Consider the following 19387-nt stretch of genomic DNA (forward strand, 5'->3'; position numbering starts at 1 on the left):
TCAAGAATCAAAGCCGCCAAGAGACACAATAAATCTAGAATTTTATATTCATCCACATAATTAATCTTACATGTATTTATTTAATCTTATGTATTTACATTTATGAGAGTATTTGAAAGGGTATCAGATGAATGTAGCTAATATAGGTGAAAGATTGCATCCTTTCATGGTGTCCTTTCAATTAGTTTAAATAGGACTATACAAGTTCAAGGTTGCATCCTTTTATGGTATTTGATAAAAGTACAAGTTCAATAATGTTTATTATAGAAGTTAGGTTGTTTACACTAACTTAATAAGTTGGTGGGCCAAACGGTCCTTTAGTGTCTAAACTGGTGTTCAATTTGATGTAGACTTATAAATGAGATAGGAATACCAATAGCTAAATATCGGTTAATTTAAAGAAAATTTATAATACAATTATAGTGCATAGTCTATAATTTAATATTTGGCACGTCATTAAATAATATATTACATCATTTCATAGACTTTATTTTATTCTTAAATGATCTTTATGACAATCAATAAATGGAAATAATTTTTTTTTCACATTACCATAATACTAAGACAGTTTTATTTGGTCAGCATAACTAGAAAGTATTACAAAAGGCTAAAGTTAGGGTTGGCAACAGGGCCGGGCCGGGGGGGCTGGGGCGGGGGAGGGTCCCCTGTCCCCGGCCCTGTGGGGAAAATTTCCCCCCATCCCCAGGCGAGGGCGGGGGCGGGGATTCCCCGGGGAAACGGGTCCCCATTCCCCATTTTCCCACGGGGATTCCCCTACTAATTCCCCGCAGGGAATCCCCTAATAGATCCCCGCGAAGATTTTCCATTTTTTTCTTTTAATTTTTTAAGTTTGGGCTTAAATTTAGAATTTATATATTCAACATTGGGCTTACAACACTATAAGTCTATAGTATACATCATAAACATACATATAAGTTATTTTATATATTATAAATATATATTTATAAAATATTAAAAATATAACTATATAAAATCAGGGTCGGGATCGAGGTTAGGCCGGGGATACCATCCCCGTCCCTGTCCCGTCCCCGGACGGGGCCCTGAAAAAATTCTCCAGTTTGACCCCATCCCGGTCAAACCGGAGAATCGGGGTGAGCCCCATAGAGAATTTTGCCAACCCTAACTAAAATAGAAGCAAGGATGTTAGCCAAAAGAACCATACAAAATTGCATGGAATGCACAACTTATTTAAAATGTAAACTACAAATATCTAAAGGGGCAACAATGGTAAATAAGTGTTTTGTTTGGATAAAAAATGTAAATTCGATGAAGTCACAAATGAGTAAGGTCAGGTCAGGTCTAAGTCAGAGAGACATGGTGATGTCGCCTTTTGGCTGCTGAGTTTCCCAATTTAAACAGCATGTGGAAAAAGGAAACTCTTCTTCTTATTAATTTATTTTCTACGGTCACGCATATTCTCATCTAATTTCTACTAATTCGCCGTTTCCAATTTTGATTGTGGGAATTTTTATACTTTCAATTCATTCCCCTCGTTTTCCATGCAATTTCTTCCTTATCTCCACTAACTCGAGTTATTTTCAATGGAGAATGTCCAAGCTTAAACAATGGCTATAACTCTTGAGATAGAGACTGAAATAGCATATACCCAATTCAGAGAAATGTGTGTAGCAAGTTAAATCGACGGTGTAGGACCCAATTTTCAGCTAATAAATCTTGTACTAAGAAAAGTTTCTGTAGGAGGAACACCGCCAAGGACGAGTTCCCGAGAGGCATCCCATCCAGGTTCTCTTTTCTCTGTTTTTTTTTTCCTCTTGTACAGTGTTCCTTAGAAGGTGGTCCAATCAAAGGGACCATGTGGTTTGGACGGTTGTTTTTACAGTCTAGAGTGAAATGTGTTATCGTTTTCATTAATTTGATTTGGGTTTCTGAGGAATTAAGGTTTACTTACTGGATGATGATGATGATGATTTGGAGTGGATAGATATGAAGAAATGATGTAAAGGTGAAATGGGTAAAAGGGATAATAACGATCATGTTCATGTTAGGAGAAGGTGCTTTGTCTTCTTCCAATAATCTATCTATCAATCTATTGCCTAATAAGTCCAGTGGTTGAGCAGGTGAGCTCAAGCTTCTCTGTCTTCTGCTTCTGTTCTCCAGAATTTGGCCTTTCAGCAATCTCAGGGGTCGTTAATTTCTTTTCTCAAGCGGCTACATAATTTCTCTTCCTCATCCTCACTGTCTGTATGTTAATCTCTAACTCTCTAAACTCTCTCTGCCTGTCAGCTTGTTGTCTCGCTTTCCTTTCTCTTTCATACCACATATGACGCTCTTAGATTTCTCTCAAAATTCTTTTCTCGATTCCTCTGCTGCTGTACATACATATTTATAACTTGATTCTTTGATAACCCAATTACCCATTTTTTTTCCCTTTGCTTATTCTTTTATTCTTGTAGGCTTTCAAAATTTCCCTGATTCGTTTTAGCTTTTTTGAGGATCTTGAGGTGCTTTGGGGATTTCCTCGGACCTTGCTTTTCTGGTACTGGGGAGTCGTGATTTTAGCATCTTTGGTGAATTTCTAAGTTTTTAGGAAGTGGGTAGATAACTACATGTTTGGTTGTACTAATCATTAGTTTTAACATTTTTTCCCCTCTCTTTGGTGATAGTCTTAGACTTTAGTTGCCAGAAAATAAAATAATCCTTCTCTTTTCATTTTTTTCTCTTTTCTTTCAGGAGAGAGTTTATACTTCAAATTTGTATTCGTTTTTCCAATTTGCTCCACATTTGAACCTGCATAAGCTGTTGGTTCGCAAAGTTTAAGGACTGCTGCGCACTTTTTGTTGAGTTGAAGGTGAGTAGATATTTAGTTTCTATCTTATTTTATTGTTTCTTGACCTCACCGTCTGTGGGAGATATTCCTCATTGCAGAAACTGATCTCGACTATCGGGATTACCATATTTAACTTCGTTAGTTTTTAGTCTGCTTCTCATTCTTACAGCTTCCACTTATGACTAGGAATTGATGCAGGAACTCTGGAATGGGTAGTTGTTTAGTTATTTTAACCGATATGTAGTTGTTTAACTAGTGTGATGATCACAACTGTTGTCAAGAGTAAATTTGTCCATTTAGCTTCCAAGCACTTTATTGAGAAGTTGGATTGGTTAATGTGGTAGTTTTAGCAGTAGTGAAGTATCTGCCTCACATTTAGAATATATTTTCTTCGCCAAGAATGGCAATTTAAATTGTGTTTCTCACTTGCTCTAACAGTGTTCTTTTTATCCGAGGGAATGTACATGCAGACAAGACTAGGAACCTAGACCCTTTTGCCTTCTCGCTAGAATTGTTTTAGGATTAACTGATCTGGCAGAAGTGGTAACAGAGCTTTAGTTAGAATCCTAGGACTGGCTGAAGGATACAGAAGCATCTTCTAACAATCATCGATGAACAAAGTGTGAGGGCCTTATGGTTCTTGGTTGGAACTTTTTATAGAGAATAAATGCTCTATTGTCTAAGATAGACAATAGATGTTGACAATCTTGAAGGCCTTCTCCTTACGAATAAGGAAGTTCTGCTGGCTTCACGTGAAAAGGGATTTGTCAAACTAACGTAAAAATAAGGCATTTGTCAAACCTCCCAGAGGAATGCACAGAACACAGTCTTGTTTGCCCCTTGCCCATTTCTGCTGATATTAGGAGTTTTCTCTTTGGACTTCTTGGAATAGAACATTACAAGAGGGAGATTTCTTTATGGTAGAGATTGATGCACTTTTCTAAAACTGGCTGGCTATCCATTGTAAGAAGACATCAGATGTGTGCAGCTGCAGAACTTTTCCTTGAGGATTTAGTTAGACTTTGTAGTCTTTCCCCAAGTACCATTTTTGACAGGCCCACGGAGTTTCTTAGCCATTTTCAGAGGAAGCTTTGGAATGGATTGCTAGAATATTACTGGGATAGAGTAATAATACTATTAGGATATTGGTAGTGACATAGTGGTAATTAGTTAGTGGCTTATTGGATTATGAATGGTGTGTCATGTTGTTGATTTGAGCATGGTAATATGTGTGCAAATCAAGAACGAGGATCCTCTCCCATGGTGATATATGTGCAAAGCAAAAATGCACAAGTATTCATAGGCCGTTGTACAGCATTTTGTTTTACAATTAATTTTAAACGAATCTTCTTTCCAGTAGAAAGTAAGTTCGGCTCTTTCTGGCCAAGAATTTGTTTACTGCTTATATTTTTGTGCACTGAACACCTTGCATGATGCAACATTTGGCTGAACATCACGGTTTTGAAAAACATTACCTGTAGTTGCTCATATTTTTGTAGTTTGCTAAATTTAGTTGACTTCACACAGCCGTTCCTGTTAGTCTATTTTTCTGCCGTGTCAATCATAGGAATATTAAAGGCATGAGTTCAAATTACACAGCTATATTCTCTTAGCTTCTCTTCATTCATTTATTAGTTAAACAAAGATACATGTTCAAATTATTAGTAAAAATTTGTATACACCTTGAGCAACTTAGTTCTTTTAAGAAATATAGAATACTTATATCCGATATGCATTGACTTAGAAAGAGCATTAGAAGATTTTACATCCATGAGAAGATCAGGTGTAAACCAACCGAAAGTCAAGCGTCTTGTTGGAAAATATGAAATTGGTCGAACAATTGGCGAAGGTACATTTGCAAAAGTGAAATTTGCCAAAAATTCGGAGACTGGGGAACATGTAGCAATAAAGATCCTTGACAAAGAGAAAGTTCTGAAGCACAAGATGGCTGAACAGGTTTTCTTATAATTCTTTACGGTTGTAAATTGTTCTGTATTTTCCTTCTGGGTGTTTATATAATAATTAAAATCCTAATTGTACCTGAAAATTGTTGATGTTAATTAAGAAGATAAAATTAATCAGTTTAGGCTTTCAAGTTCAATGGTAGCTTGTCGATATTGAAGTAGGAGGTGAGCATGGTCTCCTTACGTCATTTTATTCTTAATTTATATTTTTCTAATAAGAAATGGAGTTTTCATTAATAAATATAGAAGAATGTACTAAGACATACGAAAAACAAGCCCACTAAAAGAAGTCTCAACACTTGCTATGAGAACCGACCCCAATCCAAAAGAATGGAACTAAACTAATAATTATCAAAAGCCCGATTAACGGGTGCCTATAAAGAAGAATGAAATCTAACCATCTCCCCTATCTCCTCCCCGATCTCTTTGCCCCTTTAAAGATTATACTGTTCCTCTCAAGTCAAATACTTCACAGAATGGTGAAACAGCAGACTCTAGAAGTAATTTTTTTCCCTAAAAAATTGGCATGAATTTGTTTAAAATGCAATTTTAGCCTGCCACAAAACTCTTCCTTTATCGTAAAAAGGAGTTTATTGCAAAAACGTGAGTTCTGGAGCACTGTTGCCCATTGAACCACAACCTTTGTTGTACCGAGTCCAAAGGAAGATTGAAAATGGACAATTGATATTGACAGTCACTTCTTGTGCTTTGTGCTAATGGCTACCACTGAATCGGTGAGCTCTTAATATGTTGGTTGATTGACCTACAGATCACAAACTTCCTTTCTTCTAATTCTAGATCTTCGGTTTCAACCTCTACTGCCACCCCTAAACCCACCTTCTCCCAACAAAAGGAAAATCCCACATCCAGAAAGGGAAAAAGAGAGTAGAAAAGTAAAGAAGAAAATAAGAAAAAGGGGTGTGGCATCTGATTACTTATCGAAAGTCTCTTTAGATAGAGGAACATGTTTCAATTCTAAACAAAGTTAAAGGTTCTTGTTAATACTTTTACAGATCAAGCGGGAAATTGCCACAATGAAACTAATAAAGCATCCACATGTTGTCCAATTGTTTGAGGTATCTCTCTTTCTCTCTCCTTCAACAAAGTTTCGTTTTATTTCTTGTTTTGCATCTCCTAAAAGGCTATAGTCTAGGAGGTAGTTTTTGCAATTTGAAAATGGAGAGTGCTCTATTTTCTTCCGAAGCCTTTTTCTTATAACAGTTCTCAGAAGTGTTCTCAGCAGTTAATGTCTGATACATATTCTTGTGAAGCTATTTTCCTTAACAGTTCTCTTTATTTTCAGGTGATGGGGAGCAAAACAAAGATATTTATTGTTTTGGAGTTTGTTACTGGAGGAGAACTTTTTGATAAAATTGTTAGTACTCCATTTCTGAAGAAAAAAGTGAGAAAGGAAGAAAAATGTAAAATGTTGTTGTGCAATTTGGAAAACTGATCCAGACGGATTCACCATTCTTTGGGCCTTGGTATTCTGTTGACTTTTATTTAAATTCAATATTGAACCGTCTACGTTATTCTTGAAGGTAAATCATGGACGGATGAGTGAAAATGAGGCACGGAGATATTTCCAGCAACTTATAAATGCTGTTGATTATTGTCATAGCAGAGGTGTTTACCACAGGGATCTTAAGGTATCGTCCATTTCATGTTTTACTTTCTTGAAATTAAATACAGAAAAATGTCAAATACTCTGTATTTTATTACCTCTATGACGGTTCCTATTTGCAGCCAGAAAATCTATTGTTAGATGCCTACGGTAATCTTAAAGTGTCTGATTTTGGATTGAGTGCACTTTCTCAACAAGTGAAGGTAAGATACATTTCGACACTCCATTATTTTGTCATTTAAATTTCATCTCTTTCCTGCTGTTTACTGTGGTGGTCTGGGCATTGATTTAAGACTAAAAAGAAAATGCTGAAAAGAAGTTGGAGCGAGGGAAAAAAGCAATAAATTGATGATGTGGACCTTCCTGCTTTACTGGCAGACATTGTGGTTACAAGTTAGTTCATGGTTAAAGTAGTGATATAATTGAATTTAGCGTTATCTATTAGCTTAAGTTATTGGATTACTGGGTGATTTAACATGGTATTAGGAGGTTCTATATTTGAATTCCTATAATATCATTTCCTCAAGACTAATATTGATTTTTTCCTTGGTGGACCTACAAATTTACAACCCTAAAGTGAGGAATGTTAAAGTATTGATATAATTAAATTAACTGTAACCTATTAACTTAGCTATTGGGTCGATTGGTGATTTCAATTACTGGTCACGTTTCTTTAGGCATCTGCACTGGTACATAACTTGTATTTTAATGATTTTATAGCTCAAAAACTGATCCTATATAAAAATCAATTTGTTTGGTTATCAACAGTGGTTGTAAATAGGTCTCAAATCATATTATTTTCGTCTTTACTGTTTTTCTTATAATGTGGATTAGCAAGTTATCAGATTTATAGATTTATTTGTCTTGTCAATGCTGCTTTAGAAAATAGGCTTGTTGAATGAAACTTCTTTGAATGAAAAGCTCTCTAGTCAATTTGTTGGTCCTAACGCGGTAGTGATGTCAAATTTGTCAATTGGTGTTTTTGATTTGTAGACTTTCTTTACTTTGGGTTGGAATGTCTTATAGCTCCTCTTTTGTGGGTTTTGTCTGGGAGATATATTATTTCAGTTTCTTATATTGACCACATGCGCACACACGATAAAAAAAAGGCACTTGAGTTGTAATTATTGAGTGTGTGCCTAGGTGCAAGAAATGGGGAAGCATGGACAAAATGTCGCTGCCAAGTGAAGCATTTAATTTGCTATTATTGAAAAGAAGGTAGAAGAGAGAAAAGACACAGAGTTACGTGGAAACCCTAGATCAGGGAGAAAAACCACAATGAGAGATTTTATTCTTATTTTTCTGATTCACAGTACTCAACACATGACAGGTATAAATAACCAAACTGAGAGAAACCCTAGACAGTGGACGCTAAGTAAAAGACTAAAATGTCCTTAGGGCTAAATAACAATTTCAACACTCCCCCTCAAGTTGGGGCGTAAATATCAATGAGGCCCAACTTGCTAATACAAATGTCGAACGTCTGTCTAGGTAACCCTTTGGTCAGGACATCCGCAATCTGTTGACTGGACGGGACATAGGGGATGGGTGGACAAAAAAACTGCTCAAACCGAACCGATTTATAAGCAAAACCGAATTTTTCAGTTCGATGCGGTTCGTTGAGCTGTTGAAACCGAATTTAAACGGTTTGGTTCGGTTCAAAGCTTGAAAACCGATTTCTAAATCGAACCGAACCGTTTATATATAAATATATATAAAATTATAAATATACATATATATATATATATATATATATATATATATATAAATTTAATAATAAATAACCTAATTTAAACTCAGCGACTCGAGCGCCGCTCTGCCTCCACCCTCCTCACGCATTCGCATTTCCATTTCGCAATCGCCTTCGCCAATCAGATCTGTACCAACTAGGGTTTCTGCCGCCATTCTTCTTCGTCGACCAGACCGCCGCCGTTCTTCTTCGTTACCAGACCGCCATACGAAATCATATATGTACCTCACAGACGCCATTCACTTCTTCTTTCGTGAACCAAAGTTCTTCTTCGTCGACCAGACCGTCTGGTTCTTCTTCGTCAACCAGGCCGTTCACTTCTTCTTTCGTAGCATTGCCGTGAACACTGAACACGAACAGAGGTAAATAACTAAATAAAACTCAAACCGATTCTTGAAACCGAATTGAACCGGTTCGGTTCGGTTCGATTCGAGCCGCACAAATGGTGCGGTTCGGTTTCATATATAAACAAAAGCGGTTTGGTTCGGTTTGGCCATCAAACCGAACCGATTCCACCCCTAATAGGGGATACAAATGTTATCGTTGTCTTGTTTCTTTTTGATGAAATGTCGGTCTATCTCAACATGTTTGATTTTGTCATGCTGAACAGGGTTATTGGCAATATTAATGGTAGCCTTGTTGTCACAGTAGAGTCTCATCGGGTCATGACTCTCTTGATGAAGATCTACCAATACCTTCTTCAACCAAATTTCCTCATAAATGCCCAAGCTCATAGCTCTGTATTCAGCTTCGGCACTACTTCTAGCCACGACACCCTGTTTCTTACTCCTCTATGTGACTAGATTTCCCCATACGAAGGTACAATACCCCAAGGTTGACTTCCTATCAGTAACGGAACTGGCCCAGTCTGAGTCTGTATAGGCTTCGATGCATCTTTTATCATTCTTCCTGAACACGAAGCCCTTTCCAGGTGTCGACTTTTGATATCTCAGAATCTGGGTCATCCACGTGGCGGAGGATCGGTCCGGCAGAAGGGCTAGGGCTGGCGGCTGATTCGTGAACAGGGGTTGTAGATCGGAGATTGGCAGCTGGGTCGTGAACACGAGCTACGAGGAAACATCCATGGCTGGCAGCTACATCGTGATCGACGGCTCCGTGATGGAGTTTCCCTACGCCGGTTGGATCTAAGGAGAACGGACGCGCGAGGGATCAGCTGGGTCGGCTGAGGATGCTCAACAGCTGGAGCTCGGATCTGACACTGATTGGATGATTTGAGGCAGTGCGGCATGGAGATAATGCTCAACGGCTTCTCGTATGGCTGTGGCAACTTCGGCGTTCATGGCTCCACCCATTCTAACGGAGGTTGCTGTCGGAGTCTCTGGTTCGTTCTCATCGATGACGGCCAAGGTTTTGTTGTCATGCTCTGATACCATATGGAAAAGAAGGTAGAAGAGAGAAAAGACACAAAGTTACGTGGAAACCCTAGATCAGGGAGAAAAACCACAATGAGAGATTTTTATTCTTATTTTTCTGATTCACATTACTCAACACAGGACAGGTATAAATAACCAAACGGAGAGAAACCCTAGACAGTAGACGCTAAATAAAAGACTAAAATGCCCTTGGGGCTAAATAACAATTTCAACAGCTATCATTATTGCTTGCACAGCAGAGTCACTTTTCATTTGCAGATGCTTGGTATCCGTATTGCAGTGTTCACAAAGAATATGGTTCATGGCCCATTAAGTGCAAAAGTAATAGCATTGATTATATATATTACTGCAAAATTTAAAAAAAAAAAAAAAATACAGAATTTAATGCCTCCCATTTGAGGAGACATCTCTCTTACACAATCTAATTCCAGAATTTGCCCACGTCAAAATCTCTTAACCTTCCCTATTATGACATTCCAGCTCACAAGAACGAGTTTACTTTCAAACTAACATATATTGATAACCTTGGTATCTAACAGATAATTATCACAGATTTCAATTTTACCAAATATCCTTCAACTCAGTAAAGGGGTTTACAAAAACTTGTTATGACTTCAGCATCCTGACTCATGTTTCAGTAATTTTTTTTCTTGTTTGCAACTTGGAAACTCTGTAACATAATTCTTCACAACCATTCAGGAATATGTGTATAAGTACGGGACTTCTTATCAAATGATGTCACATATCATTGTTTCCCTTCCCTTTTCATGGAATATTTGTATTCTATGATGAAATGGGAAGAAAAACTCCAATTTTTCTATGTTGAGATGTTTTTGATGCTCTAAAAGAATCTTTTAATTCATTTCTTGAAACATTTGATTGGCAGGATGATGGCCTGCTTCACACTACTTGTGGAACTCCAAACTATGTTGCTCCTGAGGTGCAGATTCTTCATGAACTTTATATATGTACACGGCATTCCTACAAGTGTTATAACTTATAACGAACGTTTTGATATGTAGGTTCTTAATGATAGAGGCTACGACGGTGCAACTGCAGACTTATGGTCTTGTGGAGTTATACTCTTTGTACTGCTTGCAGGTTACTTGCCGTTTGATGATTCTAATCTCATCAACCTTTATAAAAAGGCAAGCATTTCTTTTTTACCTTGTCATCTTTTCTTTTTTTAAATTAAATTCTACTGCTCTTTGCATTTTTCAGTTCTCACTTCTATTATATGCAGATCTCGTCTGCTGAATTTACTTGTCCTCCGTGGCTTTCTTTAGATGCCATGAAATTGATAGCTCGAATTTTGGATCCCAACCCAATGACTGTAAGTACCATGCTATTGGTGTTCTGTTGCCTTTTCTTAAAGCAAACATAACTTTTCATTGGTAAAATGAAAAGAGACTAATGCTCAAAATACAGTCCTTCAAGAAAATATGAAACCGTGAAAAACAAAAGAAGAGGTGTTATGTTGTCATTGTCACTTTCTTTTGTACTGCTCCTGCATGTTCCACCTTAGGAAGGTTAGTGATGAAATTACTGTAGTTGAACATTGTAGTTAAACTGTTCACACTTGGAATAATAAGCAAACTTTACCTGTGTGTGTACATTCAATTGTTTGACTACTATGTTTTTTGTACTTTATCATAGATCATAGTTATTTGGATTACACTTTGATTTTCTTCTACTGCAGCGCATCACTATACCAGAAATTTTGGAAGATGAATGGTTTAAGAAAGATTATAAGCCTCCTGTTTTTGAGGAGCAGAAGATTGCAAACTTGGATGATGTAGAAGCTGTCTTTAAAGATTCGGAAGTATGTCAAATTTGATTTCGTTATGAGCATTTCTGACTTCTGAGTATTGTAATGTCGCTTATAATTTCTCAATGTTTATGAACTTTTTCCCAGGAGCACCATGTGACAGAGAAGAAGGAAGAACACCCAGCAGCTATGAATGCCTTCGAGTTAATTTCAATGTCGAAGGGGCTCAACTTGGCAAATTTGTTTGGTACAGAACAGGTTTGCACTTGCCATAATTGTGAACGTCCCATATTGTTTGTTCAGTTACAACGGTTGTGTCCCCGCGTAAATTGATTATGAACGGACTTTTTCCCATACCCTTGATAGAACCAACAGCATCTTATAGACTGGATTTGTGTATTTTGACCATGAGTTGCACTTGTCTTGTTGTTGGGCAGGAATTCAAGAGAGAAACAAGGTTCACCTCTAAATGCACAGCTAATGAAATTGTAAATAAGATTGAAGAAGCTGCCAAACCTCTTGGTTTTGATGTACAAAAGAAAAATTACAAGGTGAGCTAACTCTACACAATAGACTGACTTCTGAATGGTTTTGAATTACGAGTTGCATATTTTTCTGCTAATTGATATTTTGTATTAAGAATGATCATGCTATTTCTCTATCAGATGAGGCTTGAAAATGTGAAAGCTGGTCGGAAGGGAAATCTTAATGTTGCCACAGAGGTACTGAATGATGAAGCATTGTGTTATAGAGAGGGAATTTTAAACAAAATCTAACACTTTTTTCTCATTCTTGAATAGATTTTGCAAGTAGCACCTTCTGTCCATGTGGTTGAGATGCGAAAAGCAAAGGGAGACACTTTAGAGTTTCACAAGGTACTTCCTCTGCTAGTGTGAAAAATCGTTCTCATCCATATACGATATGGATAATACAGGTAGTATCATAATTTACATAACTTGACGCTACACGCGTGCAAATACTAATCCTTTGGCAAACTTGGTTAAAAGAAGTTATTTTTAAGGTTTTCATTGAAGGGAAAGATTAAATGATACAACTCGTGTGGGTTTTGTTATGGATGAGAAAGAGCTCTATTTCTTATAGTTTTGTGATTCTATACTTGTTCTTTGAAACTGTGTATTATCTTTGCAGTTCTACAAAAACCTCTCCACCTCCTTGGAGGATGTTGTTTGGAAGACTGAGGAAGACATGCAAGAAACAAAGTGAAACTCAACGCAGTTCGAATTACGAAGAACAAATTCTTGTAAATGCTTCATGACTGCTGTTTCCTTAACCCTCAATTCTCATGTGTTCAATCGATTGTTTTCCATTTTATTGTAGGAAAGCATGTAAAAAGCTCCCAGAAAATGAGCTATGATAGATGTTTTTGATCTTACACTTAAAACTTGGATTCTCAGTGATAGCCAGGAATATTTGCAATTCTTTTTAGGTATTATATGCTTCCATTAGTATTTCAAACACAAAATAGCTTTCTTAATGCTCAGTTGTTTTAAAAATGTTGCAGTTTGGAAACTATGGACTGAAAGCAACTTTTGTTCTGCTGTCAACAAAAGAAAGAAGTTTGAAATATGTTGGGACAGTATAGAAGCAAATGGGACTTCCAAAAATGTACTGTTTCTTAACAAAATAATGGTAACATGAAAGCAATGATTTAAGGGTTGGGAAGTTTGACTAATTAAACTGCCCTGGCTTTGATTGAGTGAGTAAAAAATTGTTCTCTTGCTCTTCAGGTGATTGGGAAAGTCAAATGATGATTAAAATAAGTTTGTTAGTCAATTTATGATTGATTAATTGAAAGGCTGGCTGGATTGTATTTTTGAATTGCTTGTTGAGAAAAGTATACATTAGAAAAGAAACTTCATTTTTAAAATCATCTTTTGGGAGTGTGAAAGCAAAAAGACTATTTATTCTGCCCTACTCGGAAGGATTTGCATTAATTCAAACCAAAATAGAAATGATCATAATGATGATTGTTTTCAAAAGGTCAAGAATTTAAGTTAATATTTTAGAAGTTCAAATTTAAAAGTCTGAAAATAAAAAATTAATATTAAAAAAATAAGTTTTTATTAATTCGGGTTGGGTGGGTTGTAAATCCAAAAGATCTAAATAAAGTCTCTAGCCAAACCCTTAAAATTTGGGTTGAGTTAGGTTAGATTGTCAGTTTATAACTCCTTTTTTCTTTTTAATTTAAAATATGTAAATTTATATACAACACGTGGCTAATAATTAAAATTTCGTAAAATTTAATGTTAAATATCAAATATCTATAATATTTATTACAAACTTTAAACAGAAACAAATATCATAACAATTTTAAAAGTTTAAACAAAGATATATATATATATATATATATATATATATATATTATTTGAGTCGGATTGGATCAACCAAAATTTTTTAACCAATCAGTGATCCAATTCAACCCAATAAAAAATAGAAAAAGTTTAATCCAATCCAAAAACAAAACTAACCCAACTTAACTCTTACATTTTGGGTTGGATAGTCAGGGTTCTTCGAGTTATCAAGTCATCTTAATAGTCCTATTTATTATGTTGTTTTTTTACAAAAAAATATTCTCCTTAATTTCTTATTAGGTTATTTTTATGTGAAAAATATTGTCTGGCTTGAATACCATTCTTATTTGGCTACTAAATTTCAAAATGTTGCATTTTTCTCTTAAGTTGAGTTTAATTTTTTATTTAGTCCATAAATTTCAAAGTGTTATTTTTTCCATTGAGTTTTTAGCTTCATTTCCATTTGTTCTTTATTACACTTTTACTACTCACTTTTGGTCTTTGATATTAGTTTTCATCTAATCAAGTAGATTTTTTTAAAATTATTTTAAATAATAAAACTGTTAAAAATATTTATAATTAAGAATAACATATCACTGTAATCTGTAATAGATGGTGATTTATTTTTCAATATTTGAAAACATACGCTTTTATTTATTTTTAAAATATTTCTTTGCTTTTGTAATTCTAGATGATTGCATGAAAATGAGAGGAAGACAGTGAAACAAAATAACATTTGAAACTTTTGGGGAAAAAAAAGAATCAGAAAGAAGAAATCAGCGTGAATATTGTGAAAAGGGATTTGATAAGGGCGGGAGAGTAAGAGTAGAAAAATGGAGAAGTTTGTGCCGTGAGCGAACCGTTGCCGCTATTTCTAGGGTTTGAAATTTCAACGCAGATTTTTTTGTTGGATTTTTTAATGATCATTATCTGACGCAAAAGGAAAGATGGAGTTTATAGCCTTTGAGTGATTCAAACGTTGAATTCTTTCGTTGACTGATAATACCCAATGAAGCAAAGCTGGAGGAGAGAGAGGTTGATGATGGAAGTGGATCACTCTGTTCTTCCTGAAATATTTATTGTGTCAGTTGACCTTCCTGTTTTCCCCCAATTTTTTCTCTTTCGTTCATCTTCCCTGTCCCTATTATCGTCATGGGAATCTGCTGCGCAAAACCTGCCAAGCTTGCTCATGCTTCTTCAAGCATTGTTTCTGGTGAATTGCATCTCTTCTTCTTTTTCTTTTAATTACTTCTACTTTTGTCCGCGATCAGTGGATCATTCTGTTGTTCGTGATTTAATTACTGAATATTAGCTTAAGACAGAAACGATTATTATGAATTACCATAGCAATGCGACTATGCGAAAGGAAAGGAAGCGATTCTCTTGTCAATTTTCTGATCATGGCATTGTGTAATTCGGTCCTCATATTAATTTGTATAGCCTGCTGCTGTTTAGTTACTTCCTGGCTGCGCATACATTGCCATTTCTAACGTTCTAGCATATATTGTGTTATTAGATTGTGAATTTATTGTCTTCTTTGTGTTTGGATTTGCTCCTCAATTGTCTCATTTTCCTGGCAGGAACGGATAAACCAAATAGCAAGCCCAACGTGGAATCAGCCGATTCTAGTTTGAAAACTGTAAGTCTTAACTCTAGTATGCCTGTCATCAAACCGAAATTCGACGTGTCTGGCACCTCGGCTCTCAAATCTTTTAGCTTCATTGATCTCAAGAATGCCACCAAGAACTTCCGTAGTGAAAGTCAAATTGGCGAGGGAGGATTTGGATGTGTCTTTAAAGGATGGATCGATGAGCACTCTTATCTTCCTACCAAACCTGGAACTGGAATTGTAGTGGCTGTCAAGAAACTCAAGCGAGAGAGCCTTCAAGGCTACAAGGAATGGCTTGTACGTAAACTATGAAACCTGCTATTATTAATCATAATATGTTTTCCAACTAATTCACCTTAACTTCATTTGAATCGCATTATTTCAGGCGGAAGTAAATTATCTGGGCCAGCTTCGCCATGAAAACCTTGTCAGGCTCATTGGTTATTGCTCCGAATCCGATAACAGACTCCTGGTTTATGAGTATATGCCAAAGGGAAGTCTGGAAAATCACTTGTTTAGAAGTTAGTATGCAACCCCAACTCTACCTTTGGCTTTTTATTTCAGCATCTTTCTTCTCTTGCTCAATTTTAAAGCTGTTGCCTTTAACTCATATCTAGATTCTAGATTAGTGTTTTCCCCTTCCAATTTTTAGTACTTTCAGTCTAGCTATTAAAAATTTAAAATGGTTCAAGAAATCCATTATAAGGTACCTTCGGTACAGAAGCATTGTTTATACAGAGAGTACAACTGAAGGAAGAAACTTTTTATTGATCCCAAGTGATCAAGTCATGGAGCTAGGCTTTTTATACTGCCAATCAACTAACAAACATCTAGTATCCCTTTAATAAATTACCATACAAAAGCATTGTTTATACAGAGAGTATAACTGAAGGAAGAAACTTTTTATTGATCCCGAGTGATCAAGTCATGGAGCTAGGCTTTTTATAGTGGCAATCAACTAACAAACATCTAGTATCCCTTTAATCAATTACCAGAGTTACTTCTGTGGTATAATAACTGCCACAGCAATAAACTAAATGCTTATATTGATTCTTTTAATTAATTCATTTATTTATTTGTGTGTGGTGGTGCCAATGTGGGAGCGGGGGGGGGGCGCGGTGGGGGTTGTGGGGGGTAGTTCTAAAACTTTTATGTGGCTGCTCCTGTTATAGGACGACAACACTATGCTGTCTTAATGAAATTGAGCTGGCCAAAAGCAAATGGAGTAAATGGGAACTATTCTCCGAGGCCATTGGATAATGAATTGTGTTACTGAATTACGCAGGTGTTTGGGAACCAAAGCATTTGAGAATGGACGCATTAAAAGGAAGATATTTTCAAAATTACTTCTCAAGGAAAGAGCATATGTACTGGGACGTTCTATTTTAATTGCAAGTTCACATTGTTAACCATAGAAAATGGTGATTTGGTCTGATCTTGTAGATTGTTGTTTTCTTCTTTATTTCCTTCTTTGCATTTAAGCATTAACTAATATAAAACTCACACCCAAGAATGGATACAAGCCCGAGGTAGGTTTACTTGTCACGGAGTCAGAATGATGTTTCTCCATGCCTTTAGTTGCCACCTTGTTCCTCTTGATTGTGATTTATTGCTTTGGAGGACAAGCATTTACATGATTTTTAAATTTTTAAAAGGTTTCATGTGTTGTTGGGGTATTTTTCTCTGGGAATTCGTAATGATACCCACCTTTCTCTGCTTCTACAGAAGGTGTTACACCTATTTCTTGGCGTGTGCGAATGAATATTGCAGTTGACGTGGCACGGGGATTAGCATTCTTACACAGTTCTGAACCTAATGTTATATATCGTGATTTGAAGGCTGCCAACATTTTACTTGATTCAGTGAGTAATTTTTTTCTTATCAACGGAAAGAAAATCCCCTCTGAAGATACTTATTTCTCTCTCTTTCCTTTTAAGGAATTCAATGCAAAACTCTCAGATTTTGGCTTAGCAAGGGAAGGCCCTACGGGAGACAAGACTCATGTTTCGACCCGGGTAATGGGAACTCGAGGCTATGCTGCCCCTGAATATGTAGCAACAGGTTGGTAGAATTCATTTATTTCATCCTTTATTATTTCCTTAATTGATGAAGTAAAAGCAGATATTGAATTTTAGAAAGTATTGAATCTATTTCATTCTTCTTAGCTCATGTATGGAATGGTTGAATTTATTGTTTCTTTCTTGGTAAGAGTTAGGATAGGGCTTTCTACACATATAACCTAATTATATTAAAATTGTCTTAAACTTCTTAATCTTTTCATAGCCTAATAGGATGAACTATTACACAAAAATCTAGCTCAAATGTTTATATCACCCTCCACGAATTTCAAATATTTTGAAAAATGATAATAAGAAAAGACACATATGAAAAAAAAAAATACCATATTCACGCTTCACGATCATTAATAACTTGTACATAGAAGTCACGTTGGTTATAGTATACAATACATGTGAGATTTATTTATATATTTTGTTTTAAATTTCAAATATATATGGGTATATTTTAAATAATCGGGGGACGCCATCTATCCTAGTATAATATACATGTATATATATAACAAAGTATATGGAATATATATATCTCAATAGAAACGAGACTGACGTTAAAATATGAGGTATATATTATATAAAATCTTAAATTTGTATTTGTTCTAAATACATTTGGAATAACCCCATACATATTTGAAATAAATATTGTATAAATATATAAATATCATAGAAGTGAGAATAAAATAATATTCATTAAATAATAATCCAAAACGCAAAAAAAGTTAATAAAAAATATTCCTAAATTGAAGGGATAAATACCATATAAATTAAAGAATAATTTAATATTCATTAAATAATACCCCACATTAATTACAAGATATACCGTATTAATTGATAATACGAATTTTTTAATATTTAATTGAATTTTTTATTGAATTTTTAATTAATATTAAATTGTAAGAGTTTTAAAATTTTAATAAGAGAAAATGAGTATTAAGTTATATTTATCCAAAAATTAGGGCAAGATCTAGATATGAAATATATTACAACTTTAAGATATTTGTGAAATTTTGTTTGTAACTAGGTTAAATGTCTAAAACTTTATTTAGTGTATTGAAAATTAAGAGGCAGAAAAGAAACCAAGATCCAAGATGAGAGAAATAGCTTTACGAAAACACTAGAGAACAACGTAAGGAACAAAAAGAAGTTATCCAATGGATGATATTCTATACTGCATTATGATGACCATGGTTTAATACGTTTGAAATGTAGCCATATTGGCAAAAGTTCTATTTTTTCCTTGTTTGTAGAATAAACATATATTCTTATTTAGGAAATGATGCATTAATACAAGGGTATTGCACTCATCTCGTACTCTGCCTGGCGATGGTTTGACCGTCTAAAACAGGTCACTTGACTCCAAAGAGTGATGTATACAGCTTTGGGGTGGTTTTGCTAGAACTGCTCTCAGGCAAGCGAGCACTAGACCAGGAGAAAGTTGGGAGAGTTGAAGAGAGCCTTGTGGATTGGGGGAAACCACTTCTAAGTGACGGTAAGCGCATGTTAAGGATAATGGATACGAGGATGGGCGGTCAATATTCGAGAAAAGAAGCTCAAGCTGCAGCTTCGCTTGCACTGAATTGCCTCCACACAGATCCCAAAAACAGGCCATCCATGAGTGAAGTTCTTGACGAATTGGAACGACTACACGCCACAAAGGATGTTCCAAGGACCCCGGACGTTCATGCCATCAGACGCACTCCACCTGCTAGATTTCAATCATAATTTGTTTCCTCGAATTGTTTCATTGGCCAACAAACGCACCATGTCTTACCTACTACAGAAGATGTGTGCTGTACAAGTTTTGTGGATATTTCCAAGTAGAATATATACACCACACCTTAAGGAAATGTAATCAACACATTTACATTTATAAAAACAGTCGGCAAGTCTTTTCAAATAATCAGGAAGAAAGACTTGTTATAGTATGTTTGAGAGATTTTAAAACGATTAAAATCACTTCAAAACATGTTTTAGTGAGTAAAAATGTACTAAATCAAATATTAGATTGATTGAAATAAATAAGACTAATCAAAACATGACCTAATAATGAGACTACTCAAAAACTATAAACTAAAAGGAAAACAA

At 35.5% G+C, this 19387-nt stretch overlaps 2 protein-coding genes across 41 annotated transcripts; both read left to right on the forward strand.

The window, feature by feature from the left end:
- The first annotated feature begins 1301 nt into the window (after window positions 1–1301).
- On the forward strand, window positions 1302–13197 carry CIPK3 (CBL-interacting protein kinase 3). Of its 39 annotated transcripts, XM_090305662.1 has the most exons (19): window positions 1505–1764; window positions 2100–2223; window positions 2436–2518; window positions 2713–2830; window positions 4554–4765; window positions 5787–5849; window positions 6077–6148; window positions 6315–6422; window positions 6520–6600; window positions 10428–10481; window positions 10564–10689; window positions 10785–10874; window positions 11241–11363; window positions 11457–11567; window positions 11747–11860; window positions 11975–12031; window positions 12110–12184; window positions 12459–12570; window positions 12832–13197. In XM_090305662.1, exons 5-18 carry the CDS (start codon window positions 4580–4582, stop codon window positions 12531–12533), a joined length of 1335 nt encoding a protein of 444 aa, XP_090161788.1. In that variant the 5' UTR covers window positions 1505–1764; window positions 2100–2223; window positions 2436–2518; window positions 2713–2830; window positions 4554–4579; the 3' UTR covers window positions 12534–12570; window positions 12832–13197. The 39 variants fall into 39 exon arrangements, with proteins under 39 accessions (XP_090161780.1, XP_090161797.1, XP_090161792.1 ...); XM_090305650.1 differs by lacking the exons at window positions 2436–2518; window positions 12832–13197 and adding an exon at window positions 1921–2033 and having other exon boundaries at window positions 1375–1764; window positions 2140–2223; window positions 12459–12762; XM_090305670.1 differs by lacking the exon at window positions 2436–2518 and having other exon boundaries at window positions 1438–1764; window positions 4558–4765.
- Window positions 13198–14304: 1107 nt separating this feature from the next.
- Window positions 14305–19202, forward strand: LOC120087684 (putative serine/threonine-protein kinase PBL3). Of its 2 annotated transcripts, none has more exons than XM_090305677.1 (6): window positions 14305–14834; window positions 15202–15527; window positions 15616–15751; window positions 16956–17092; window positions 17168–17291; window positions 18573–19202. In XM_090305677.1, exons 1-6 carry the CDS (start codon window positions 14774–14776, stop codon window positions 18632–18634), a joined length of 846 nt encoding a protein of 281 aa, XP_090161803.1. In that variant the 5' UTR covers window positions 14305–14773; the 3' UTR covers window positions 18635–19202. The 2 variants fall into 2 exon arrangements, with proteins under 2 accessions (XP_090161803.1, XP_038900470.2); XM_039044542.2 differs by having other exon boundaries at window positions 18648–19202.
- Window positions 19203–19387: the final 185 nt, after the last annotated feature.

The sequence above is a fragment of the Benincasa hispida genome, chromosome 10 (assembly GCF_027475165.1).
Source record: "Benincasa hispida cultivar pf3 chromosome 10, pf3_genome.v1.1, whole genome shotgun sequence".
Taxonomy (NCBI): Eukaryota; Viridiplantae; Streptophyta; class Magnoliopsida; order Cucurbitales; family Cucurbitaceae; genus Benincasa; species Benincasa hispida.

What these genes read in the sequence shown, in the direction of transcription:
- CIPK3 (XM_090305643.1), top strand. Translation starts at nt 4,580, where the DNA reads ATGAGAAGATCAGGTGTAAACCAACCGAAAGTCAAGCGTCTTGTTGGA. An exon ending in CTCCATTTCTGAAGAAAAAA is followed by an intron (nt 6,176 to 6,314) that starts GTGAGAAAGGAA and finishes TTATTCTTGAAG; the next exon opens with GTAAATCATGGACGGATGAG. An exon ending in TTTACCACAGGGATCTTAAG is followed by an intron (nt 6,423 to 6,519) that starts GTATCGTCCATT and finishes TCCTATTTGCAG; the next exon opens with CCAGAAAATCTATTGTTAGA.
- LOC120087684 (XM_039044542.2), top strand. Translation starts at nt 14,774, where the DNA reads ATGGGAATCTGCTGCGCAAAACCTGCCAAGCTTGCTCATGCTTCTTCA. An exon ending in TTCTTCAAGCATTGTTTCTG is followed by an intron (nt 14,835 to 15,201) that starts GTGAATTGCATC and finishes TTTTCCTGGCAG; the next exon opens with GAACGGATAAACCAAATAGC. An exon ending in GGAAAATCACTTGTTTAGAA is followed by an intron (nt 15,752 to 16,955) that starts GTTAGTATGCAA and finishes CTGCTTCTACAG; the next exon opens with AAGGTGTTACACCTATTTCT.